General features: G+C 43.9%; 2 protein-coding genes across 2 annotated transcripts in view; one reads left to right on the top strand and one right to left on the bottom strand.

The window, feature by feature from the left end:
* Positions 1-9732, top strand: part of LOC103216524 (guanylate cyclase 2G-like) — a 43815-nt gene extending 34083 nt beyond the window's left edge. Inside the window, 6 exon segments of the mRNA XM_073019532.1 lie at positions 731-908; positions 3705-3845; positions 4707-4899; positions 6724-6901; positions 7973-8071; positions 9446-9732. Of these exon segments, the coding sequence (XP_072875633.1) occupies positions 731-908; positions 3705-3845; positions 4707-4899; positions 6724-6901; positions 7973-8071; positions 9446-9732 (1076 nt within the window).
* A 2559-nt stretch (positions 9733-12291) lies between these two features.
* TECTB (tectorin beta) overlaps positions 12292-21938 on the bottom strand; it is a 45903-nt gene continuing 36256 nt past the window's right edge. Inside the window, exons 9-12 of the mRNA XM_007964098.3 lie at positions 19194-19356; positions 17882-17954; positions 15150-15182; positions 12292-14078 (exon numbers count right to left, since the gene is read on the bottom strand). Of these exons, the coding sequence (XP_007962289.1) occupies positions 13987-14078; positions 15150-15182; positions 17882-17954; positions 19194-19356 (361 nt within the window). The 3' untranslated portion in view covers positions 12292-13986. The remainder of the gene's footprint in view (positions 14079-15149; positions 15183-17881; positions 17955-19193; positions 19357-21938) is intronic.

Here is a 21938-nt window from a genome sequence, read left to right as displayed (position 1 = left end):
AAAGAAAAGAAATGACACCAGATATGCCCATTGCTGCTGGGGTGTTGTTGCTTCTGGGGTGCCATGTAAATAGAATCATACAGTACACAGCCTTTTCTGACTGGTTTCTCTAACTTAGTAATAATGCATATAAGACTTATCCATGTTGTTGCATGCACAGTATTTTTATTATTTTTATACCAAAACATGTATACATTTTTCTCAAAGTATTATTCCCTTGACAACATCTGGTTAAGCAGAATGTTTAGTAAATGTCAGTAGGGGCCAGTGAAGAAGTGGGAAAAATTAGGTTTACAAAATTGGACAGAGAGGCAGGACATGATGGCAATGTTTATTATGTGTTAAAATAACATTTATGCAACATATTGCAGAAAATTTAACAAAATTGCATGAAGCACAGTTTGGGGGTTTCCAACACGAAATGCCTATACATTCCTGAAATTATATGGAGATATGCTTCACATCAAGCAAAGTTCTATTTTTAAAAATCGTGATTTGAAAACAAATTAATTAGGAGGGTGTTTATATGTTTTTCATTAGAATTGTTCATTTTCCAGGCAGATTCAGAGTATCCTATTAAAATATCCAGATTACTTTGGAATTCCAATGTGTTCTATTTATTTAAAAACTCAGTTTACAAATATAAGAGCACAATTACTATTGAAAATGAAGTGTAGTAAGTGGCACAAAGCTCTGATGTTTGGCTGTCTAAACCCAACATGAATTTCAGAAATCATCAACCAAATCAAAGACCCTGCAGCAGCAGTCCCACTGCGACCTTCCCTGCCTGAGGAGAAGGGCAATGAAAACATCATGGCCATGGTGAGGGTATGTTGGGAGGAATCTCTGGAGAAAAGACCTAGTTCCTCTTCCATCAAGAAAACTTTATGAGAGGCCATTCCCAGAGGGTAAGTTAGATGTGCAACAGATATTTACTCTCACTCAGTTAACCATTAGGATTTTAGAGCTGCCAGGCATGGTGGCTCATGCATGTAATCCCAGTGCTTTAGGAGGCTAAGGCAGGAGGATCCCTTGAGGCCAGGAGTTCAAGACCAGCCTGGTCAACATGGTGAGATTCTATATCTATAAAAAATAAAATAAAAAATTAGCCAGGTGTGGTGGTGTGAGCCTATAGTTTTAGTTTCTTAGGGGGCTGAGAATCGCTTGAGCCCTGGAGGTCAAGGCTCCAGTGAGCTATGATTGTGCCACTGTACTGCAGCCTGGGTGACAGAACGAGACCGTTTCTAAAAAACAAAAAAAAAATTTGAAACTATGTGGCTGTGATTGGTTCTATGCAACTCATTCCCTCCCTCCCTCCCTCTCTCCCTCCCTCCCTCCCTCGCTCCCTCCCTTCCTTCCTTCCTTCCTTCCTTCCTTCCTTCCTTCCTTCCTTCCTTCCTTCCTTCCTTCCTTCCTTCCTTCCTTCCTCATACACTCACTCAGGGCTTACCATACACAAAGCACTGTACTACATGCTGGTTGCAGTGGAGTGAGAAATTTGCCCTTTATTTCATAAATGCCACAAAAATGGATCAGATATTAATAATTTTACTGCCTTCTTTGTCTATCTCAGATGTCACTAATCAGTTAAGGTCCTTGTTTCTAGGGAGTTTTGACATGGCTTCAGAATCTGTTTCAAATCAGCATTCCAAGGGTTAGGCTAATCAGTTCGGACTGGACTATGAGATAAAAATTACTCACCATCTGTAGGGTAGGTTATGACTTAAATCATTCATGCGTCTCCAACAACTTTCTCAATAGTAGCTTCCTTTACACCACATAATTGTATCATCTTTCAGTACATGAATTTAGGAAGACATGCCCATGTTAGAGGTAGCTTCAGTTGGTGGAAAGAGCCCCAGGCTGGGAGTCAGGTGTCTACTCTTAATTTGGACCTTCAGCTATGCATTTTTTTTAAACAAACAAAACATTTTTTGGGTCAGGGTCTTGCTCTGTTACACAGGCTGGAGTGCAGTGGTGTGATCTTGGCTCACCGCAATCTCTGCCTCCTGGCTTCAAGTGATTCTCATGCCTCAGCCTCCTGAGTAGCTAGGACTGTAGGTGTGTGCCACTACGCCTGGCTAATTTTCATATTTTTAATAGAGACAGGGTTTTGCTATGTTGGCCCAGCTGATCTCAGACTCCTAACCTCAGGTGATCTGCCCGCCTTGGGCTCCCAAAGTGCTGGGATTGCAGGCGTGAGTCACCACACCTGGCTTCAGCTATGTCTCTCTTTCTTTTTCTTTCTTTCTTTTTTTTTTTTTTTTTTTTGAGATGGAGTCTCGCTCTGTCGCCCAGGCTGGAGTGCAGTGGTGCAAGCTCAGCTCACTGCAAGCTCCGCCTCCTGGGTTCACACCATTCTCCTGCTTCAGCCTTCTGAGTAGCTGGGACTACAGGTGCCCGCCACCATGCCTGGCTAATTTTTTTGTATTTTTTTTAGTAGAGACAGGGTTTCACTGTGTTAGCCAGGATGGTCTCAATCTCCTGACCTCGCGATCCACCCACCTCAGCCTCCCAAAGTGCTGGGATTACAGGCGTGAGCCACCGCGCCCGGCCAGCTATGCATTCTTAACGCAATAGCCCCGTGTTCTGCATTTCCAAGCTCATAATAGTTTTTAAATTTTAAAAATTATTTTTATATTGTTTTTAAAATTAACAAATGAGGCTGGATGTGGTGGCTCAAGCCTGTAATCCCAGCACTTTGGGAGGCTGAGGCAGGTGGATCACCTGAGGTCAGGAGATTGAGACCAGGCTAACCAACATGGTGAAACCCCATCTCTACTTAAAATACAAAAATTAGCCGACGTGATGGCACACACCTGTAATCCCAGCTACTCGGGAGGCTGAGACAGGAGAATCGTTTGAACCTGGGAGGGGGAGGTTGTTGTGAGCTGAGATCGCAGCACTGTACTCCAGCCTGGGTGACACAGCAAGACTCCATCTCAAAAAAATTAAATAAAAATAAAATTAACAAATGAAACATTGTTTATATTTATGGTATACCTGATGTTTTGGGACATATATACTGTGTGGAATGATTAAATCAAGGTAGTTAACCTAAAGGTACATCTTAAGTAAGCTTAAGATACATCCTGATTTTTTACTTAGAAAATATGGACCTCAATGTTACAAGTCTATTTACCTATGTGAGTCTAGGTCTCCTCATCTGAAGATGAGGAATTTAAATGAGTTCTCTGAAGACCCTTCGAAAACAAAGGACTAATAGAATCTAGAACTGCCCCTTACATTAGACCGTCTGAAAAGAAAGAAATGACCCATCCCACAATCTTCATTCTCAATGTCTGTTGGGAGGCAGGGAATGGGCCATTGAAGGCCGCTGTTTGTTGAGTACCTGTGGATGGATGTGGCCCTAGACACTTTATGCATGTTATCTCCCTACATCCTCAGAACAACAGCGTAATCGTACATACATGAGGTACGTGTGATTGTCTTCATTTTCCAAATGAGTGAAGTGAGACTCAGAGAAATGAAGGAGGCAGCTTAAGCTCAGAGGGCTGGTGAAAGGCTCTGTCCTGTCACGCAGCTGCATTGCCATTGTCACCTCCCCAATGTCCACTGCCAACCCTTAACTAGGACACCTGAAAGGTGAGAAATATTTTCCTGGAATGTGTAGTTGGAAGCTCTGTTCCACTGAGGCCCTAAGGGTCTTGGGAGAAAACATCAATGTCTGATTTCTTTTAAAGCCATGTGAGCATACTGGCCAGTATGATGAGCAAGCTGGAAGTGTATGCCAATCACCTGGAGGAATGGGTGCAAGAGAGGACCAGCCGGCTGACTGCAGAGAAGAGGAAGGTGGAGAAGCTTCTGTCCACTATGGTGCCCAGGTATTCGGAAGCAGTGGGGACTTGACGAAGCTGCAGCATTACCATCTAGCAGCCCCACATAGGCGGGATAATTTCCATGATTACTTTTCTAAGAGGATGTCAGGCTCTTCTAAAAAGGGTCAGGCATTTTTTGTGCAGTTTGGTACACCTGTAAAGGGAGACAGAAGCAAACTCTCCTGAATCCATAGAAATAGAGGCTGCAGTTCGTCTTTTATGTGAAGGGTGGCGGATGCAGCAACAGGAGAGTAGCCACTAGATGGCGCCCTCGTTTCACGAGTCTGACTAATTGCTAACTCCCCTGTATTTGATTGTAGGTCCAAAACCTTTGCACAGTTTAATATGTACCTGTGGCTTCACATTCAAATATTGCTCCATTTTTGGTTCTGTTTCTACATGTTCACTCTCTTAACACTTGGCAGAAGTATTTGCTGTTAAAATTCCTGTGCACTTCTTGCATGTCTAGACCAAAGAAGTGGGGGCAGGGATTTTTAGTGAGATCGGTTGACTGAAATGAAATTGATTTGTGGATTGGTGAATGGTTATATTCGCTTCCACAACTGCAGAGTCTTTACACTCTAACTCTATAACCAATATACATCAAGAAAATCCTTTTTGTAAGGGCATTATGTGACCCTCTCTCCTACCCCGCCCCCACCATTTATACCCGTCAATTAAAATATCTCTTTGGAGAGAATGCAAGTGGAGAAGTGGATGTTGAAAGAATTCCTCTAAATAATGAATTTTGTTAACCAAAAGCTTAGCCATTGAAGCAAAAGGACCAATGAGGACAACTTTGTGGGAGTCTGTAGGAGAGGAGATGAATAAGATCCATTCAAAAATGATCCCTTTCTCTGGTTTCAGCTTCACTGGAGAACAACTCCTAGCTGGAAGGTCCGTGGAACCAGAACATTTCGAGTCTGTGACAATCTTTTTCTCTGACATTGTTGGATTCACAAAGCTTTGTTCTCTCAGCTCCCCCTCGCAAGTCGTCAAGCTCCTCAATGACCTGTACAGTTTATTCGATCACATCATCACAAATTACCGTGAGTATAAGGTGAGACGTCTCATCCTGGCTGTGAGGTCATTCGTGCTTCTTGCGGGCTGTCTCCGGGGCCTGATGGAGGATGGAACTGATTCCAGACATCAGCCAGGAGGAAACTCCATTTCAGTCTATGTCACTTCATGGCAGAAACTCAATACTCAATATTTTATTTGTTTGTTTTGTTGGAAGAGGTCTTGATTAGTCACAGATGTATGTGCTTGTCAAAAATCACCAGTTTCCTCTGTTTTTCCTCTGTTTCCTTCCATTATTTCATCTCACAGTAAACACTTTTTAAAAAGAGGCATTGACCTTCCACTGACTAATTCCTTCCCGTCTTTCCTAAATACGTTTCCTTCCGAGGCAGAGAGGCTCCTGTTTACTCCCCTTCAAAGATTGTCCTTGGATCTTGTGTGGGTCTCACCTCTGTTGTCCTGATCCTTAGCAATTCAGAGTGAAGAAAGACTCCCAATTTTAGACTAGCAGACGCATGGCTAAAAGGGGGGCAACAACAATTGCCTGCTGGGTGCTACTCTGGGAGACAGAAGGACATGGTCACCTAGAGTGAAAGCCATTTTTGATGGGGAAAACAGAAACGTTTTGGCTCTTCATGACTGCTGGGTGGTGGTGGTGATGAGGGCTGCCTTCTGTGTGTTCTGACTCTTTAGAAGGGGTCAGATCATGACTCCGGGCACAGTACCATGTGCCTGTGCTCATATATGCCTGGTGGGCAGCCACAAGTGCACCAGCTCCGACCACAATCCCAGGGCCCTGCCTCTGCCTGTGGACCTGGGGACAGCGAGATTTGGGGGACAGTGTGGTCATATGGTCACATATCTCAGTGACAGAGTGACACGTCTTCAATGTTGATCTCCCAGTGTTCCCCACAAATGATGCCTCTGTTCAAGGGTGAAAGAAAGGATAGTATAGATAACCTTGAAGAGCAGACCACACACACCCAACAAAATCAGAACCCTCCCTGCTTAGGAGGACGTCTTCTGGGATTTTCCTCTTAGTGTTTACCTGCTCAGTTGTGTTTTGCTTGAGCTCATTTTAAAACTTAGTTTGTATTTCTGAAGGATGTTATCACGGTGGGGAGAGGAAACCCAGAAGCAGGTGAGGCTTGTTGACTGGTTGACTTCGCATCATTTCGGGGTCACCAGAACAGAGGTGTTCTTACCATCAGGCTGATGCCCGCAATTCAACCTTCACCACATCATCTTTGGATTCTGCTAAAATGCAAATGTGTCTGGAAAGGGCTGTAACTACTTGTCATTTATTTCTCTATTGTGAATGACAGATCTGAAAGCTGATTTTATTAGGAGGATAGAGGGGGAAGAGGACAGACAGGCAGATACATGCTACACATATATGAATACATTTTGTATAATGTATAATGCGTACCCATGTATAAATGTGTCTAAGAGCCCTTGTGTGGGGCGTGGACATTTCAGGTTGGGGGGGGATGGTCTCTGCTTGACCGATCCACCTCACCCTTCCAGGTTGACTCCAGGAGCACACTGCTCCCTGTCTCACTGGTTCTGAATTTGGGCTGGGGAAATATAGTCACTGCTGCTATTGGATTTCAGAGGAGGAAACAGTGACTGTGGGGAGGGAGGCTGGGGGAAGGAGGGTGAGGTGGGCTTTGTGGAAGAGCCATTACAAGGGCAGGAACTGAAGAAATGCTGGAACTTGCATGGGGCGGAGGTCAGGGAGTGTGACACATCCAAAAACAGGGCCTCGAGGCTGAGAACAAATGAGGGGCCTTAATCTCTGACCCACCCCTACCCTTGGCCTCCCTCATGGGAAACAAAGGTCACTCTGTCGCTTTGTTTTCAGGTTGAGACCACTGGAGACGCATACATGGTGGCTAGTAGACTCCCTATCTGCAATGGAAGCCAGCATGTGGCTGAGATTGCCACCATGTCCCTGCACTTCTCAGTGCCACCATTCATTTGCTTCCAGACTGGGCGCTTGCTCTAGGAGAAGCTCCAGCTTCGGATTGGCTTCCACACAGGTAGACAAAACGGATGGCCTGATGGTGCAGGCATGACGGCAGGTCATTCTGGGTTCCATTCCTATGTCCAAGGCTTTTAGGAACCTGGACATTGAACGGTAACCTCTTTAGGGGAAATAAAAGATTGAATTGTCTCTGCATGTGTGTTTCTATTTAGCTAGGTTGCTTGGTAACAACAAGGTCACACAGTGGCTTCAATATATTCAACCAAAAATAAGGACTGTAGTCCTAGCAAATTGGAAGGCCGAGATGGATGGATTGCCTGAGCTCAGGAGTTTGAGACCAACCTTAGCAACATGGTGAAACCCTGTCTGTACTAAAATACAGAAAACCAGCCAGGTGTGGTGGCAGGCACCTGTAATCTCAGCTACTTAGGAGGCTGAGGCACAAGAATTGCTTGAACCTGGGAGGCGGAGGTTGCAGTGAGCTGACATTGTGCCACTGTACTCCAGCCTGGGCAACAAAGCGAAACTCTGTCAAAAAAAAGAAAAGAAAAGAAAAAAGAGAGAGAATAAAAAGGAAGAGACCAAACCCCAGGATGGGTTATATAGGGCTACTTTTCCTCCACGCCTCAACATCAAATGCCCTTTGATGTGGTCTGTGTTTGCCAACTCATGGGCATGTGATCTGTGCAGAAGTGGTCCATGCTTCGTTTCATGCTCTTCTGTTACCGTCTGGCAATTTTTAATCATCTTTGCACAAAGTATCCTGTGTTTTCACTCTGCACCTGTTCCAGCAAATTTTGTAGCCAGTTATGCTACTACCTATCTTCCAGGGCTCAACAAAAACAAAACCCCATCCTCAGAATGAATTGCTCCCATGTTTGTGCCACTGTTGGCATTGTTCACAGCTCTAGTTCATGAGTGACATGGTCATTTAATGACCGTGATGATGTCGCTTTCCAGCAGGAGTTTGTGGGTTCTGTCGGTTTCCTTTCTGTAAACCCTAAAACCTATTGCCAAACTTTGCCCCAAGAGGGCGCATCACTACATTTGTTAATTTGATGCGCATCGTAGAGTCCAGCCTCGGGCAATGCAGAGCAGTTACGGTCTTTGGTTCTCCACTCTTCAGGTCCTGTGGTGGCTGGTGTGGTGGGAATTACCATGCCCAGATACTGTCTATTTGGAGACACTGTGAACATGGCATCCAGAATGGAGAGCAGCAGTTTGCGTGGGTATCACTGATGACACTTCGTAAACACAATATTGTTATCCCTCCAGGCCCCTAGCTTTAACCAGGGGATACTTTTAGAAGAGGCATTTGCTTTTTGCCTACTGTTTTCCTTCTGGAGGATAAGATCATTATCCACTTCAGGCAACACTGATCACACACTTTATAGACAGGGTTTTGCACTGTGCTCTCATTAGAACCATGCAAATACATATACCCTCCTTTCTTCTGTGACTTTCCATTCTAAGCAATCACACGTGCATATAATAAAATCACTTAAATGAAGAGCAGGAGTTGGAAAACTTTTTCTTTCTTTCTTTCTTTTTTTTGAGATGGAGTCTTACTGTGTCACCCAGGCTGGAGTACAGTCGTGTGATCTTAGTTCATTGTGACCTCTGCCTCCTGGGTTCAAGGGATTCTCCTGCCTCAGCCTCCCAAGTCGCTGGGATTACAGGCATGTGCCACCACACCCGGCTTTTTTTTTGTTTTGTTTTGGTTTTTGTTTTGGATTTTTAGTAGAGACTGAGTTTCACCATGTTGGTCAGGCTGGTCTTGAACTCCTGACCTCAAGCGATCCACCCACTTCAGCCTCCCAAAGTGCTGGGATTAGCTGGCATCAGCCACTGCATCTGGCCTGGAAAACCTTTTCTATACAGGGCCAGACAGTAAATATTTCAGGCTTCAGGGGCCGTAGAGTCTTTGTTGTAACTACTTAACTGCTGTTGTAGCTCAAAAGCAGCAATAGACAATATGTCAATCAACAGGCATGGCCATGTTCCAATAAAACTTTATTTGCAAACACAAGTAGTGGGCTGAATTTGGCCCATAGGTGATAATCTGCCCTTCTCCAAGGTAGAGTGTATTCTTGGTGGTACAGAAGAAATCTATAGCCAGGACCTCCAGGGAATATTACACCCTTTTGCTTTATAGTAATTTTATTGCATTGACCATTGCCAGGCACTTGTATGCTGTTTATCAGTTGGGACATGTAAAAAAGAATTACTCAGTGATGTAAGTTTCAAAAAGGTTTAGGTGATTAACATTGTTTTGTTTTAAATTTGTAAATTTTCCACAGGGCAAAGGAGAGCAAACAACTTTCTGGTTGAAAGGTAAAGGAGGCTTTACTCTTCCACTCCCCGAATTTACTCAGGAAAAAGCCAAAGTCCCAGAGATATTGTGAGGTGAGTGTTTTCTTTCAAGATGCTTGTGAATTTGTGGAGTCATGTGAAAGTCTTTGGGAACCCTTCTTTGAGACGCAGTCAATATCCCATTTAAGAGGTGTGTTTCCGGGGCATTGGTCCAGTCTCCCACTAGGGGGAGCCTTCTAGCTGGCCTCTTCCAATCCCGGTGTTTGCTCCCTGCCTGTGCCTCCAGCAAATGTAGGCTTGGAGGAGCTGAAGATGGTGAACTCATTTCATGGGGTGCCAGGGCTGGCCTGTGGCTCTCAGCCCTGTACAACTGCCCTAGCTGCCAGATATTTACAGCCCATTAACTTGAGAATTTGCAGTGAACCCAGTTTCATTCTGCAGGAGGGGAAAGTGGAGAGGATGAAGCCTGTCTTTCCTGTGCAAGGTGCCTGCTCTCTAACCTTTGGTGCTGATTTTCCTTATCAGTTAATCAGCTTGCAAGGAGATAGGAACCCATATCTGACAGCATCTTGAGAATGTGTTCAGGAAAAAAAAGCTCTAAGGCATGAGCAGCCCCTGAAATCCAACAGGGCCGAGACTATTTCAAGCAGCCAGGCCCTCTGCAGTTACTGAAAAGCCTGGTTCTGAACCCTGAGTTACTGTGAGAGGGGCAGCTCCAAATGCATAATGCCCTCTTCCTAATGTATTGCCTAATTTCTTTCCTACTCACCGAGCAAAAACTCCTGCAGTCAAGGCTTGAATTTTAAGAAGAATTTCTCAGTCATTTATGAAGACTTTAATTTAAAAAAAGTTCCAGTAGACAAAGACGAACCCATCCATTCCTGCTACGATAGTTTTCCCTTCTACATAATGAATAGGATTCCATGTTGTTTTATTGAGTGGATCTTTTAATAGATTTGCTGAACCACTAATGCATTTATAGTACTTCTTTCTTCATCTCTTGCAACTCCTCACATCCAGATATCTTTCATGTGGTTGCTCCTGAATCTGGCAGAGCAATTTGAATGAAATATTGTGTTTGAGACTTTTCCTGTTGAACTTCCCATGATTGAAGGAGCAAAAATCAATGAGACCAGAAATAGTTTCTTTCTTGCTGGGTCTCTGAGCTGCCTTTGCTGAGATACTTTTGAGACCTGTATGGGAAATAAACTACTTTTTGGTTTATTGAAGCTTTTGACACCAAATTATATAAAAGATTTGGTGGAATTCTTGCCTTTCTTTAGGAAGAGGGACACAAAAGCACTCTCACTTCCCAAATAATCCAGTCTTCATTGAGCTCCTAAGCATTTCCATTAGCAGTATTTTGCTTCTGCCCAGAGAGGGAAGACTGAATTCTACATCCATCACAGCCTCCGTTTTCTATATGAAAATTTTGTTTTCATTGTGGTAGGCTTCGCTCCTCCCCAGAGGCCTTCAGCATTGGGGACTGAAGGCTTTAGACTGATACTTAAAGGGAGAGAAGGCAGAAGGTTTTTATGTGGAGAGAAGAGGAAGACTTTCTCCTGCTACTTTAGCATGGAGACAGTAGGCCAAATTTATCTTCTCATTCTCCATAACTCCTTTTCTTGAGATAATGGCTCTGGATCCCAAACACCTTGCTCAACCATGAAAGGAAACAAGGCCACCTCTACTATGAGGCCTCCTAGAGAGCTAGGATAGTCCTCATCCATCCATCCATCCATCCATCCATCCATCCATCCACTTATCCATCCATCCATCCATCCATCCATCCATCCATCCATCCACTTATCCATCCATCCATCCATCCATCCATCCATCCATCCATCCATTCATCCATCCACCCGTCCACCTATTCATGTGAACATTCTTTAATCCAAGGAGCATTTATTAAGCACTTGCCCTGTGCCATTCTGGAGTACACAAGAGAATATAAACTTTCTCTTGATCTTTAGCTTGCAGTCTAGTTAGGGAGAAGACAGTATAATTGCATGTCATAAAGCAATATTAAGGACTAATAGAGCTATACATAAAAGCGTAGCAGTAACTAAGCAATCCATCACTGTGACATTAAAAGAACATTAGAAAATAATATGCAGATGAAGGAATGGGGCCAGGTAAGGCAGTTGCCTATTATTATCATGTCTTCGTATTGTGTGTGTGTGTCTTTTTTTCTTCCAGCCCTAGCCCATATGCTTACATAAGTTGTGTTCATGTAATATAGATTTAGTTCTGCCTTTCCTATTGAACATCATAACATAAACCTTTGGCATCTAGACACTCATACACACAAAAACACACGTGTGCACACACAGACATCCATATGCACACACATGCACATATATATATGCACACCCTCCTATATACACATACACATGCATACATACACACACATACGTACATGGAGAAGGAGAAAGCGAGAGTGTCTTTATGGATCACAACTAAGAATTTTGATAAGAACACTCTTCTAAATCTATATTCAGTATTTTTTCTATGTCAGCTAAGGATACCTAGGGGAGAATTACTTTTCTTCTTTTCCTTAATGTTTCTGTTGTGTTTAGAACTAATGAGAATTTACAAGAGTTTGTTTTGAGAGTACTTTATCTTATTTTCTCAAAGGAGAAGTTATGAGAGAAGAAGGGTTATCAAACATCATGAGGCTGTTAGTTAATGTCAAGTCAAAACACATCCAGTTGCTGGTGAGAGACATTCGGGCTTTATAGGCAGGGATGACCCAAAGACCTTTTCCCCAAAATGTTAATCAATGTCTTAACCATCCTGGCTAACATGGTGAAACCCTGTCTCTACTAAAAATACAAAAAATCAGCTGGGCGTGGTGGCGGGCGCCTGTAGTCCCAGCTACTCCGGAAGCTGAGGCAGGAGAATGGCACGAACCCGGGAGACGGAGCTTGCAGTGAGCTGAGATTGTGCCACTGCACTCCAGCCTGGGTGACAGAGCTAGACTCCATCTCAAAAAAAAAAGTCTGTGGCATACATGCGAGTCTAAGAAGTTCTAGTTGTAGAAGCCCCTGGGAGAATTGGGGAATTAGCTATCAACATGATATATTAACACTGTAAACTGTAGTCATAGGTTATTTATTTTAAGGCATTTTATTTATTCCATAGCACCAGGTAGAGATACAAGATCATAAAACACAATGATGAAATACAGCAAAACTAATAGAACATTGGTTTATTCTGACAGCAAAGGATTTGAACATGGCTATGAGCATGCTATTTAAGAGTTTTCTACTAGAACCAATAAAATATGTCTTCTGTTTTTCCTGACTACAAAAAATCTGAATTTACAGAAAGAAGAGATCCTAAACTCGTTGGAACTCCAGCTTAGGCACCAAGTCTAGATTAGATTGAGTCATTTTACTCTAGCCTATTGCTCAACAAACATATACTTCATGTATCTGGAGATTTCATAACTAGTTTAATTTCTGAGTTCACTAACACAAGTTGTAAAAGAATCATCAAACTGCAGATTGCAAAACTTCTCAAATACATTAAATACAGAGAGACAAACGCATGTGTTGTTTTCAAATTATAAGCCTCCTAATTAAGTCTTTACATAACTAAGAACTTAGAACTCTGCCTTTTCCTATCACAATCCAGCCAATTCTCTACCAGAATTTCAGTTTGTATTTTGTTGACAATGTAAATCATATGGGCATTTTCTGGATCACTGGGGTGGCCAGTTACCAAGATGTGCTACTGCATAATTTCATTGGCCACATTTGCATTTGTGTTTCTGATTTTGTGTTAGCTTCATTCTAATCATCTTAAGTGAATGAGACAAAACCAGAGATGTAAGCTTCGATGTTTAAGTGAAAGCTAAATGAGATCAGACCATTTCTTATAAATGAAAACTTTTTAGTAGAGCAAATAGAGAAAAATAGCATTGAGTGTCACAAGGCATTTATTTGTAGGATTGAGTCACCAAACTCACAACACCTGTGTCATTGGAGTCACCTTATAGTCATGTTTCCAGCAGCGGTTTCACTGGGGGCAATGCCATGTTATTAGGTTAAATTAATGTGAGTTGTATTCTTCTTGTGGTTATTCTTTTTGCAAATATTCCTATTTAATTTGTAATTTTATTTTGACTTTAGAAGTATACATCTGCTATAAAAACACAGAGTTTATACCTATATCATGTTTATGTATTTAACAGATGGTATAATACATACAAATTAGGTCAGTACTAGGCGTTTTCAAGAATCCATTTCCTTTATATCATTAGGTTTGAGCGACACTATTGTATTCCACTCTGATTCCCACATCATCTCCCACGTCATCAGTTGAAAGTTTGGAACCCCCTGCCTAGGAGCTCAGCTCTGGTCCTTAGGTAGAATGATACTGCCTCAATGACAAAGCCCCTTTTCGGCAAAGTCAGCTATTAATGTGTGTTCTGTATTTAGCGTTGACTTTGTAGTTGCACCCTATATTCTCTTCAAAATGCTCAGCGGTACGTGGTTGGGTATGCTAACCTTTTAAAGTTAAAATAGCTTTCAAACGAATTCACTGCAGCCCTGACTTGAGTATGGAGAAAGGAGACTCCTCCCACAGCTTTAGAAGGACTGTGAGATCTAAGGGCCATGGGAAGTAACCTAAGTTTTTCTTAGAAAGAAGAAAGCATCACTGAATTCACAGAAATGATTGGAGCACATATTTGGCAAAGTGCTATTCTCTGCTCCCCAACAATGTGGTCTTCTGTTTGTTCTTTTTGGCAGCACAATAAACGTGTTTGTCATTTGCTGAGGATGATTGTGGGTGGAGGAGTGGCAGTGGCCTGGCTAACTCTTACAATATGGCACAAATCCCCAACATCATGATGAGGTGGTGGAGAACGTCTGCGGACCAGAAGGGGAGGGAGATGGCACTCAGAGACAGTTCTGAAAGGGTTAACAAAAGAATTAACTCAACAAGAGTCAACTCAGGGGTCTTCATAAAATTCCATACATTTTAGACAAAGTCTATTTTGTTCATCTCTTGGGGATTCTGTAGCTCACTTTTATCAGTTCAAAGAACTTGACAGATGAACCTAGGTTGTGGACCTCTGACAGATAGAAATCAGTGATGGTGCATTGTACTCTAGGGCTTTCACTATAGAACTTAAAAATGATGAGAATCTAGGACTAGAGTTTTAGAAGTTGATTTACATGATTTTCCTGTAATGATGAGAGCAAAATCTGGCTGTGAGATTTTGAATAAATGAACTGTCTTACCCCATCTCCTCATGTAGTTGCTTCCTTCTTGTTCAGGTGAGATCTTGGGTCTTAGCTGAAATGTTTCTTCCTCTAAGGGGCTTCCCTGGCCGCTCTCTAAATCACGTCCCCCATCGCACCCCAAATACTTTGCACATACTAGCAAAAGAAGAGGCTTTGTCTGTCTTGTTCACGGCAGTAGCCACAAGACCAGCTCCTGGTACAGTCATCATGATCATGGCTCACCCTGACTGGGTATTTGCTGTTTGCTGGGCATCGTTCAGTGCCCTTAGCTGTAATTAAATATCTATACCACAGCCATGTAGACAGGGGCAATTATTAGCCCAATTCCACAGAGGAAACTGGGGTATGGAGGGGTGAGGTCATTGCCCAAGGTCACTCAGTTAATGAAAGACAGAGCCATAACAGGAATCCAAATATTTGTTGAATGAACAGATCACTGAAAATCTTGTTCTCCAAATGTTGGAACCCAAGGGAAGCCTTTATTGAGACGGGGAAGTGAGGTCCAGTTCTGCTTCATCCAATTTACCTTCAGTTCCTCCCTCTCTTCAGAGTTCAGGGGCTGGTCAGAGGGAGACCTCTTGATCTCGCCCCCTCTGCCCCACTCGGGTGTGCTTTAAACTATAATTTTCAATCCTTAAAAGTTTTGCTGGGGCCAAAGTTAAGTTTCTCTTAAAATACTCACTGCCTTTTAACAGCACAGCCCCAGGAAATCCCAGAAGTGTCTCTTTTCCTTACCTGAGAAGCTATAGAGACTGGAAAATCCCCTGCCTGTAGTGAGTAAAGAGAGAGAATGCAGCAAGTTTAAGAAAAGATCACGGAAAGAAGTCTCAGAGTGATGTTTCTAAAACACAAAACCTGGCTGGGGGCGGCGGCTCACACCTGTAATCCCAGCACTTTGGGAAGCCGAGGTGGGCGGATCACTTGAGGCTGGGAGTTTGAGGCCAGCCTGGGCAGCATAATGAAACCCTGTCTCTACCAAAAATACAAAAATGAACCGGGTGTGGTGGCACGTGCCTGTAATCCCAGCTACTCAGGAGTCTGAGTCAGGAGAATTGCTTGAAGCTGACATCACACCATTGCGCTCCAACCTGGGCAACAGAGCGAAACTCAGTCTCAAAAAATAAATAAGTAAATAAATAAATAATAAATAAGTAAGTAAAACACAAAACCTGACCGCAATCCTCCCCTGATTAAACCATCAGGTGCTCCATTGCCTTTCAGACAGTTTATACTGGAGGTTTACAAAGTTTCATCTCACAACACTTTCTCTCCATGGCAAGGGTTGGTAAGCTTTCTGAAAAGAACCAGATAGTAAATATTGTCAGCTTTGCCGGCCATACCATCTCTGCTGCCACAAATTCACCCTGTAGTTGCAGTGCGCAGCTGTAGACAGTATCTACGTGAACGAGTGCTGCTGTGTTCTAATAAAACTTTCTTTAAAGGCACTGAAACTAGAATTTCATATTTTTTTTTTTTTTGAGACAGAGTTTCACTCTTGTTGCCCAGGCTGGAGTGTAGTAGCGCGATCTCTGTTCACTACAACCTCTGCCTCCCAGGTTCAAGTGATTCTCTGGCCTCAGTCTCCCATGTAGCTGGGACTACAGGTGTGCACCACCACTCCCGGCTACTTTTTGTATTTTAGTAGGGACACAGTTTTGCCATGTTGGCCAGGCTGGGTCTCGAACTCCTGACCTCAGGTGATCCACCTGCCTTGGCCTCCCAAAGTGCTGGGATTACAGGCATGAGCCACCAAGCCTGGCCCTGAATTTCATATAATTTTTACATGTCACAAAATATTGTTGTTTTGATTCTGTTTTTGAACCATATAAAAATGTGAAAACTGTTCTTAGTTTGCAGGCCACAAAACCAGGTGGCATCTGGGCCTTGGCCCTTGGCCTTAGCTTGGTGACTGTCCTCTAAGATAGAGCCGCTACTGCTTCCTGCCTTCCCACAGGTTTTGCCCACCCTTCATGTCACACTATCCTTTGGGTCTCACTTGGAGATTGTCAGCAGAGCTCTTCTGCAAAGCCCTGCACTAGGTTGAATCCCTTTGCTCTGTTCAGGATGAATATCCCTTATCCAGAATGCTTGGGACCAGAAGTGTTTCAGATTTCAGATTTTTTTTTTTTTTGTGGAATCTTTGCATTATACTGGTTGAGCATCCCTAACTTGAAAACCTTGAATCTGAGATCTAAAATGCTACAATGAGCATTTCCTGTAACCATGACCTTTGAGCATCATGTGGGTGCTCAAAAAGTTTCAGATTTGGGAGCATTCGGATTTTGGATTTTCACATTAGTGATGATCAACTGTGCAACCATGGCACCAGCCCACTGTCACCCCCTTAACAGTAATTTCTCTTTCCCTTAGTGTCTAACATCTCTCTCCTTGCTAGAGAGTAAATCCCTTGAGGACAGGGCTTGCGTGGGTCACATTTGTTTCTGAAATCCTAGCACCCTGCCCAGGCCAGACAGTGCTGGATACTCAGTAAAGGTTTTTTGACGTGCACATGACATTCTCATGACATATTATTTTCTTTCTTTCTTTCTTTCTTTCTTTCTTTCTTTCTTTCTTTCTTTCTTTCTTTCTTTCTTTCTTTTCTTTCTTTTTCTTTCTTTCTTCCTTTCTTCCTTTCTTTTTCTTTCTTTCTTTCCTTCCTTCCTTCTTTCTTTTTTCTTTCTCTTTCTTCTTTTTCTTTTCCTTCCTTCCTTCCTTCCCTCCCTCTTTCTTTCTTTCCTTCCCTCCCTCCCTTCCTCCCTCCCTCTTTCTTTCTTTCTTTTTCTTTCTTTCTCTCTTTTTCTTTCTCTCTTTCTCTCTTCTTTTTCTTTCTTTCTTTCCTCTTTTTCTTTCTTTCCTCTCTCTTTCTTTCTTTTCTTTTTTTTGAGACGGAGTTTCATTCTTGCTGCCCAGGCTGGAGTGCAGTGGTGATCTCAGCTCACTGCAACCTCTGCCGCCCAGATTCAAGCGATTCTCCTGCCTCAGCCTCCTGATAGTTGGGATTACAGGCATGGCCCACCAAGCCCAGGTAATTTTGTATTTTTAGTAGAGATGGGATTTCACCATGTTGGTCAGGCTGGTCTGGAACTCCTGACCTCAAGTGATCCGCCCACCTTGGCCTCCCAAAGTCCTGGGATTACAGGCGTGAGCCACCATGCCCGGCCCCATGACATCTCATTTTCTATTATTGTTGCTCACTGCATGCTCTGTTTGGAAGCTCAGCACTTCCTCATTCCTTGGGGGTATTTGAATTTAGGGTGCAGATAGAACTTCCAGAGTAGATAACAAACCTCAACTCCTTCATTTGGCTTGAGCTCTTCCCCACCCCTGGCTAGAAGACTCCAGGAGCAGGCAAAGGTTGTGCCCACAGGCACAACTGGTTTGGCAATTCAGTAAAAATGCTCAAACCGGCTGTGCCTGTGGATGCAGCCCAGAGTGAACTCAACCGTTTGGAAAACAGAGACGCTTACTCCGCAGGGAGAGCTCCACGACCAGGACTCCCCCGGTCTGGTCTCGCAGGAGGCGCTTCCTTTTATCGCAGGTCTGAAGACCCAGAGAGGCAGAGGGGAGAGAAGCGGGGAAGGTGGGATGACGAGTGAGCAAAGGGGAGAAAAGAGAAAGAAAAGACATTTTAAAAAGGTCACAAATGGGATGGAGCCACAATTCCCCAGTCAACAGATATGAGTTACTTTTTTAAAAAAGAGAGACACTGTTCATCCCTTCTCCAACTTGAATTCAAAAAGAAAGCTTTACTTTGTTAACTCTTCAAGCCAGAGGGAATCCTGCTGGAAGAGGTCATCGAGTGTGGAAGGGATTGATACCGTTTCCTTTGATAAGGCTTTTACTTACTATCACTCCCGCCACTATAATTAGAGAAGCGGACACTTGCAAATGTATTCTGGTTCATTTTCGTTTCTTTCTCTTTAAAAATATGGCACCGATACTTATCCTTTGATCAACTGTACAGTGTCTCTCCCGTCCTCTCCCTGGCTCTGCACTCTCTGATTTCTTTCCCTTTTGCTATTTGTGCTCATAAAGAACCATTTTCTGGCCAAATGAATCAATAGCAATAGAGATTATGACCTTATTTTTGTTGGTTACGATAGGCTGTGTGGGTAGCAGCCTCTTTGGAAACACCGAGGTCTCCAGTTGAAAGAGACCAGAAAGGAGAACAGTTTGAGATTTGGCATGTCTGTGTCTAAGTGGTGGTTCTCAGGTTTGAGTGAGCACCAGGATGACTGCTGGCTTGTTAAAGCACAGCCTGTCAGGTCACAATGGTCAAATCAGCCATGACCCAGTGTCGGAATTTTCTACAGCATCTCTCTGAAGTCACAGAGGTGAACCCTCGGGCTGTGCAGTCAAGACTAAAAGCACTCACCCTTTAAGTTATGCCCACAGCCTGTCCCTGCCACCTAGACCTTGAATTTCCCTTGCCCTTTCCACTTCTTCAAAGTATTTCCATGTCTGTTATCACTTTCATTTACCGACACTGCTCTCTGATGAGGGAAGGGCCATCACTACTGACCACACTCTACTTAAGGATGAGAAAGCAGGTCCCGGCAGGTTAGGTGACACATGCCAGACCATGTGGGTTGTTGGAGGCAGGGCGGATAGGGTCCAGAGCATCTGTCCCCACGAGCCCTTACACTCAGTGCCATTTCCTCCAGATGCCCTCGGCACACAGCTGCCCTGGCCTGGTTTTGATTTCCCCGCTTAAACTCCAGCTCCTCCAATTCTGGTGCCCTTTGGGTAACATTTTCCTCCTGGAGAGAGACAGCTCACCACTGGGCAGGAGAGTTTCTCACTGTCGCAGATGAACGTCTCACAGTGTAACCACACCTTGGAGAGTTTGGGGATGTTCTGGAACCGGAAAGCATTGAATTGGAAGGTTGCCCTGTGATCTTTCCCATTCTCATGCACGAGGACGGTTTCATCCGTGGGGCAGCTGAGGCAGATGGGGGAAGAAGAGTGAACTGTCACCTCCTGGAACTCCAGCAAGAGTTGCTGAGCAATTTACACACAAGGCTCCCGAGGTGGTTATGTGGCCTCTAACCTTCCCAGGCATTTTGATTAGCAGCACCTCACTTGATCCTCACAACTGTGAGGTCAAGTTGATGAGCTAGGAAGTGGGTATGACTGTCCACATTCTACAGACAAGGTACAATGGGAGGGGAGTGACTTATAAGAGCCACACTTTTAGTAAGTTGCACCTGTGTCCCAAAGAAAGCAAATCCCTAGGAGATAAATATGTCCAGCCTTGAGGGATATACAAAGTATATGTCCAGCCCTTGAGGGATATACAGCCCTGAAATATGTCCAGCCCTTGAGGGATATACAAAGTAAGGACAATGGCACCAGGAGCAGCATTGCCCCTGTTGCCACAGCTGCCTAAGCTCAAGTCACACCCAACACATTTCTGTGTGTGAACTGTGAGGTTTTGCATTGAAAATTTGTATTTATGGTATATTATTTAAATTATATATATATATCTACATAGTTACCTTTGTAAAAATGTGGTCACGTTTTTAATATAAGTACAGAAATAATGACTGAAGGATACCATCTAAATGTTAACACAGGCTGATACAAAGTGATAAAATTACAGACATTTTTGGTTTTCTTCTTTGTATTTTCATGTGTTTTTCCAAATTCTCTATAATGAGAATATAGAGATATTTGTATAATATTCCAAAGTCTCAAAGGTAATAATTCAGTTAAAAAAATGACACAGATGGACATTTGTTTAAGCTGGTGGTTCTCACTTGGGAGTCTACTTTGTGCCCCAGGAGACATTTGGCACTGTGATTATCCAGACTGGGGGAAGTGCTGCTGGCATCTAGTGAATGGGCAGAGACCAGGGCTGCTGCTGAACATCCTACAGTGCACAGCACAGCCCCCACAATAGAGAATGGTCCCACCCCAAATGTCAAGGTGCCAACATTAAGAAATCTTGGTGGCCGGGCGCGGTGGCTCAAGCCTGTAATCCCAGCACTTTGGGAGGCGGAGACGGGTGGATCACGAGGTCAGGAGATCGAGACCATCCTGGCTAACATGGTGAAACCCCGTCTCTACTAAATATTACAAAAAAAAAAAACTAGCCGGGCGAGGTGGCGGGTGCCTGTAGTCCCAGCTACTCGGGAGGCTGAGGCAGGAGAATGGCGTGAACCCGGGAGGCGGAGCTTGCAGTGAGCCGAGATCTGGCCACTGCACTCCAGCCTGGGCGACAGAGCAAGACTCCGTCTCAAAAAAAAAAAAAAAAAAAAAAAGAAATCTTGGTTTCGCAAACGTACTTTTTCATTTAACAAAGACTGATTACCTAAGTGCCATTCCTTTAACTAGGTATTGGAAACAGACACAATCATTCTTGGGACTGTACAGAGAAGCCCATACCATTGTGGGGGTTTGTTATCTGCAGTTAACAAGGGGTACCAGTGTCTGTCCCTCTGCAGGAAAAGGTCTATGTATCGAAAGCATCAGACCCCTGAGTAGCACCACAGCAAGCCCCAGATTAATGCGACACTGAAGCATCTTTCTTCCTGTATTGTAAACTCGGCACACATGCCAGAGAGTGGTCCAGTTACCCCAGGGAACCTTCACGATGTTTTCTACCCCACCCCCATTCCCTCAGAAACGGACAACAGGGAGCCAAGCTAAAGCCAGGAGCTAAGGAAGTCAAGTGTGAGAGTGAGGGAGTAAAGTGAGGGAATGCCGTATGTTTTTATCTGGACCAGGGGTCAGAGCTGGGTCTGTGTGTGGTGGGCTCTGAACAGTGATGAAACTGTGGCATTTTCCAAGTTGTGAAACAATACTTCTGTAGGATCATTTTGTCAATAAACCCGAGATCCTCATATGAACTCAAGATGGGAGTTCTTAAAATAGCTCTTTGCAGCCAGAGTGCCCCAGGCATGGTGTCAGCCAGTGGAAAATAATGTAAGCAGAGCTTTGTCAGGGGGTGGGGAGCAGGCAAAAAATAGGCAGGTCTAGATGCCTTGGCACTGCTGCTTCTTGGCACCAGCTGCAGTACCCACATTTCAGTGGCAGCTGCCTCTAGATGGTGGAAGCCCATAGGAGGCTTTTATGCCCTCTCTGCACGAGCCTCCTTTCCCATGTCGGATTGCTCTTTGAGATAAGTATGCTGCTTTCAGGGCATCCATGTGTACAGGGAAATTCCTGATGATATATCTCCTACCATCTGTCCAGGAACTTTTGTAAACTGGGTTTTTTTCCAAAGGGGCCCAGTGTGAGCAAAAATCATCTGGAGATTGTGGGAGTGGACTTTTCCATTCTCCCCTTTGACACTGAACTTTGTGCATGTATCTCCAACTTTGAGGTGCCATGTCAATTAGGAAGAATGTAGAAATGGATCGGGATGTCTTACATCTGACTGTGCTGAAATGCAGATTCCCTGGGTTTCCCCAGAGTCCTGATCCAGTAGGTTTACAGTGCACCTGCATATGTAATAGCACCCTAGGCAGTTTGTGTGTACACTAGAGCTCGAGGACAATTGTGCAGACCACCCAAAGCCAC

This window comes from Chlorocebus sabaeus, chromosome 9 (assembly GCF_047675955.1).
Source record: "Chlorocebus sabaeus isolate Y175 chromosome 9, mChlSab1.0.hap1, whole genome shotgun sequence".
Classification (NCBI taxonomy): domain Eukaryota; kingdom Metazoa; phylum Chordata; class Mammalia; order Primates; family Cercopithecidae; genus Chlorocebus; species Chlorocebus sabaeus.
Note: the sequence above shows the minus strand (reverse complement) of the source record. Positions and strands in the feature narration are given on the sequence as shown.